The sequence below is a fragment of the Mandrillus leucophaeus genome, unplaced genomic scaffold (genome assembly GCF_000951045.1).
Source record: "Mandrillus leucophaeus isolate KB7577 unplaced genomic scaffold, Mleu.le_1.0 Scaffold683, whole genome shotgun sequence".
Taxonomy (NCBI): domain Eukaryota; kingdom Metazoa; phylum Chordata; class Mammalia; order Primates; family Cercopithecidae; genus Mandrillus; species Mandrillus leucophaeus.
Genome location: NW_012107397.1, coordinates 1,037,703 through 1,042,840, shown reverse-complemented (window position 1 = coordinate 1,042,840; position 5,138 = coordinate 1,037,703). Strand labels below are relative to the sequence as shown.

General features: G+C 48.0%; 1 protein-coding gene across 1 annotated transcript in view; it reads right to left on the bottom strand.

Annotated features, from left to right (window-relative positions):
- Positions 1-5,066, bottom strand: part of VGLL2 (vestigial-like family member 2) — a 7,925-nt gene extending 2,859 nt beyond the window's left edge. The window contains exons 1-2 of the mRNA XM_012002346.1: positions 4,780-5,066; positions 2,164-2,473 (exon numbers count right to left, since the gene is read on the bottom strand). Coding sequence (XP_011857736.1) covers positions 2,164-2,473; positions 4,780-4,860 — 391 coding nt within the window. The 5' untranslated portion in view covers positions 4,861-5,066. The remainder of the gene's footprint in view (positions 1-2,163; positions 2,474-4,779) is intronic.
- Between the last annotated feature and the right edge of the window lie 72 nt (positions 5,067-5,138).

Here is a 5,138-nt window from a genome sequence, read left to right as displayed (position 1 = left end):
CAGCTCCGAGTGCGCGGTGGCCAGAGGGCTACCCAGCGGCGCGGGCACCGGCGCCTGGTACGCGCTGTTCCAGAAGGAGGCAGGGAAGCTGCGCTGGCTCATCGGGAAGGAGCAGTCTGTAGGCCGGGGAGGCGGATTGGAGGAAAGGAAGAGAGGTGCGTGTCACTGCGGCTGGAATCAGGGCCGACCTGCACGCCCCGCCCGAGAGCCGAAGGCGCCAGGCGGGCACAGGGCTAGCTAGCCATGGTCGGGGGCGGATGGGCCGCCCCCGCCTCTGCAGCGGCATTTTTCTGAGGGGGCTGCAGCCTGTGAAAGCGAGATGGGGGAACTGCAAAACGGGGGCTTCTGGGAACCCTCTGAGGAGGAGGCCTACTTTCTCCCATTTCGCAGCCTGGTCCTCAGTGCGGAAACCAAGTGGCGGGGAGAGTAGTAACAGAGGAGAGACTCCTTCCCCGACTCAAGTCCTTGAAGCTCAAGGAGCTTCCCGAGACTCAGCGCAGACACGGTCTCCCTTTCCCAGCCTTAACGTCTCCTCAAGCTAAAGAGACCTCTTCCCACTCTTGGTCGGCCGCCTAGTGATCTCACTACCCCCTCTCGCGTTTCAGCCGTCTTGCTCCGGAAAATGTGCCCCCCCACAACGTCTCTGACAGACTGAAAGTCCATCGACATATTTTGAAGTCCTGCTATTATTAGTTTTCTTTCTAGAAACCTTCTTTCAAATATTTTTCTCCAAGAACTCAAGCAAAAGAGTAAACTAGTCACCTTAAAGGGCAGCTCTATTATTTGCACAGAAGGACACGAATAGACAGGTCTTTTATTCTAAGTTTTCATTAACTTTCTGCATCAAAGCAAGGACGCCGGGGATAATAATAATCATTATTACTATTGTCAGTTTCACTGTTGGTTCCTAGCCGGTGATAGCATTTTAAGAGAACAGCATTTAGATCAAATTTGTTGCCATTAGTAAGAAGGGAGAGAAAGACAGATATGTAATTCATGGAGCCTTTATGGAATACCTCCTCTGTAGAAGGCATCTGCACTATATACTAGAGAATTTAAATGATTTGAAAATGCATTCTAAGTGGTGAAGAATCTTCCTGTTAAACATATTTAGACAGAGAATAAAAAGAATGTTCTGTATTTAAAATGAATGTTTTTTGGATCTTGTCTAAGGGCAAGGCTTATGCAAACTGCCAGAGTCTCTAAGGAAAAAAAAAAGGGGGGTGAAGGTTGTCATTTCCCTCCCAAAGAGAAATGAAAATGTTTTGGTTTTTACAACAAAGTCCTCCTTTCTCCCCTTGGTACACATCAAATACCGCTTAGTGAGCCAAGTTTACTTAATGGTTCCCCCACTTTGTCTTGTTGGTAATAAAGGGAAGTTGAGATTTCAGAATAGAAGGGAGATTTAGTTGAGTTGTCCAACAAATAATTGTCCTAGGGTAGAAAAAGCAGTGTTTTGTGGGGGAAGGTAGAAAAATAAAAAGGGGATGTGTTTTGGGAAAACTCTTAGAAGTGTTTTGGCTGTATCTAAATTTTTGTTTCTTTGTTATTTTACTTGCTATTGAGATGCTTCTGCTTCAAGAGTTCTCAAGTAATTGGAGCCTGGTGAAAGGCAAAGGTAGGTTTTTGGAGACATTCTCAAGGAGGTTTTGTCTGTATGGAGCTCTAGAACTGTTTCCTCTGGGAAAATGTTTGCAAATTGGGAAAGTGTTCTTGGCGATAAAGCTCCTTTGCTCACTGGTTTGGGAGGGTGCTAGAAACCTCACATTTTTGACAGCATATTTACATCCATTTTCTTGTTGGTCTTACAGCCTTCTCTGGGGATCGTTAGGAGGGTAAGTGTTATTCTAATTAAAGAAAGCAGTAAATAAAGTGATCTCAAAGAGGTTAAAAGACTTGTCCAAGGTTATATTGCTAGGAAGTGGTGGAACCAACACACAAACCTAGGTCTTCCAATTCCAAGCGTAGTGTTTTTTTCAAGGAGTTTTTTTCTTATACCCATGCCCTTTACCCCTGCGTTTTCCTTACCCTTTCCAAATGCTCCTCTGCACACCTTCTCTGACACCTAATATTCTTTCAGCTGCATATCTTTAGGCTCCTGTAGGTGAACCCCAGGCTGAAAGAACCCTCTATGGGTCGTTCCCAGCAGGGCCCCATACTCACCTCGCCAGGGCCCAGAGCTCCTTGGTGTTTTGCTGCTGGTACAGCTGGGAGAGTAGCTACTGGGTTGACTCAGGGCCCTGCTGAAATGTTCATCTACCACGGAGCTGATGTCCCCCTGGAAATAAGTGAAGAGGACGCAGCGGGAGTTGATGTACTCTGCCTCTGGTGGGCGCTCTTTCTCTGGGCTGCCTTCTTCCTCTTTTATACTGGCTGGGGTTTGGCTGGAAAATGAGGAGCTGCCGCTGCCACTGCTGCTGGGGCTGGCATTGCACTCCTGGGCTTCCTGCATTTTGGAGTAATAGGCTAGTTTCTGTTCAGAGAGAGAATGAACAGAGATGTCAGTTTCAAAAGCGATGGCAAATTCGGTTCAGACTAACTCCCTCAATCTAATCCCTAAGGTATTCATGGGGAAACTGGCATACGGGCCTAAGCCTTGTGCTGTTTGCATAAAACTAGCAATAGTGGGGCAACTTAGTTAGCAGGCCTCCCAACCTGCACCCAAGCAAGGGCGAGCTTCCTTAAAGGAAGATTGCTGTCCTTGGTCCCTCTGACTCCTGGAAATTTCTCCTAAAATGTCTGGGTGAAGGTCTCAGGAGACGCCTAAGCAGATAGGTTTGGAGCTGAGTTTGACCTCATAGCTGGGCTCAGGGCAGATATATTTTTAAAATCAGACTCCAAGGGTAAAGGGCACCCAAGTCCAGTTAGAACCTGACTGTTCCGTGCCTGAGAATCCAGGGCAGAAGCACAGGATACAGGATAAACATCCTCCTGAGGAAATAGGAGCGGGGGCAACCCCCTACCCCGACAAAATCCACTCCCTGCAACTGCGGATGTGTGAAGGAAGACAACCAGAAATATAAAGGAAGAAATTTTACATTTAGTAATGAATTGTGTGGGGTAAAAATCTGGGGTAACATGACTGGGGAAATACGGGTCATTTTAATAAATGCAAGTTGATATTTGTTTGATGACCCCTACATCAGTTTTTAAACAGGTCTTCTCTTTAATAAGGAAAGACCAGTGGATTATGAGTATTTCCACCCCATCATCTCCATACACATTGAGGAAATGATAAAAAGGAGCAGACAGAAGAAAGTTAAGATCCTGGCTGTGAGGTGGTGTAAATCGTCAGGTCTGATAGTGATTTTAAAAAGCAAGCGCAGCTTCTGTGAACATTTTCTTAGAAATGAGCAACGGACTGAAAGAAGTGTTAAAACATTCTGCAGGCAGAGATGACCTTGAAGAGGCGGCCCGAATCATACAAAAATGAACAGAGATCTTCATGCAATAGATTGGTTCAGGGTCTGGGAGGAGAAAGGGCCAGTCAGAAAACCAATCCACCTCTCTCCTCTTGGCTTGCCATAGTCCCACCCTGGGAAGAAGTACATTTCAGAAGCTGGAGCCAAAACGTTTGAGTTATTTGGGGCCAAAACGATGTAAGATTTAGCAATATCACCACTTCCTAAATGCTATCTTCCCCTACAATGAGTAACTCTGGTGATTCCTAAAATTAACAAGGAGGCAAAACAAACTGCAAGTTGTGAAGTTTAAAAGAAGAGAAGAGGAGGGAAAAAAAAAAAAAAAAAAAAAGCCCTACCCGGTCCATCATTAATTCATCGGGAAATTTCCGAATAGACATTTTAAATTTGCACACAAAATTAGCAAAAGCATCCACTGGGGCATTGGGGTGTATTTCAATTTCCCCAAAGTAGGTTTCCAACCCTGAGGGGACCCCCTACTGCCTCCCAGGTGTATGATTTCATTCTTTTCCTGCACTACTGTCCTCAGTTTCTGCTACCTCAGCTGAGGAAATGGAAGGAAAATGGTTCAAACAGACGCTGCCTGAAGAAAAGAGAAATTGGCAGAATTAAATGGAACTTGAAGAGTTTGCAGAAGCCAGGTTGAGTGGTCTTCTTAAAGTGTTAGTTGGGAGCAGGACTTCCCCATTCAGCTACTTAGGCTGGACAAAGGCAAAGTATTGTCTATCAAGCTCGCCTCTGCTGGGTTAATCGCACTCCGGAAAATACTCCCAGAACTTCGCAAAGGAAGAATTATAAAACTGCGTGGTGCTCTTTCAAACGAATTCGCTGGATCTGGAATTAATTGCCCTGGTCGCCAGAGAATTGAAACGGAAGAAATTATTCCTGAGACGAACTTGCAAGGATGAGAACACTGGCCCTTGCATCTCAGAAAGAGGCTGACCTTTGCTTTTGGTTTTGTTGTTACTTTCACCATTGGGACCAAAGTTTGGTTTTCCTTGCGTCGGCTTTGCCTGCATTTCCTGGTACCTGCACCTGGCTTGGAAGAATCTGGAGTCCGGCAGACCCTAAGAAGAAAATCCAGCCCGTGCCATCTTCCTCTGATTATTCCAGGGAAGACCTAGGCTCACATTAGCAGGGCTTAGCTGCTTCCCGAGAGCAAACAGGCGAGCTAAAGGGGTTAGCTAATTGCACTACCAACTGGGGGCGGCTCCGGCAATCCCCGCATCCCAGCCGCGGCCGCCCTGGTCGGACGCCCGAGACGCGCGGAGGCGCAGCGGACCTTCCCGTATAGGCCGTGCCGCCGCAAGCCAGGGGCGCGCCACTCTTCCCCAAAATCCCCGGAGGAGACACGTACCTGGTGGTAGGGGGTGTAGGCGGCTGCGAAGTAGGGCTGCGGAGGACCATAGACTTGGTACATAACATCCAGACAGCTCATGACTCTCCGCAGCGGAGAAGGTTAAGTGTTTTTTCATTAACTCTCCTTCCCCGGAGCTCAGGGGTGCTGCATGGGCGGTGCTTGGACCCGAGCTCCGGAGTCATCAGGCGGAGCGAGGTCAGCGCGCTCCGCGGCTCGAAATCCCGCTGGCTCACTCCCCTCCCACTACAGCGATTTTACTACAGACCGCGCTCCAGGGCAGAAGCGCCTGAGCTCCAGCTAGTGGGCATTTAAAGCCCACGCCCGGCGGGCGTGCTGACGCCACTCGGGGGCTGCGG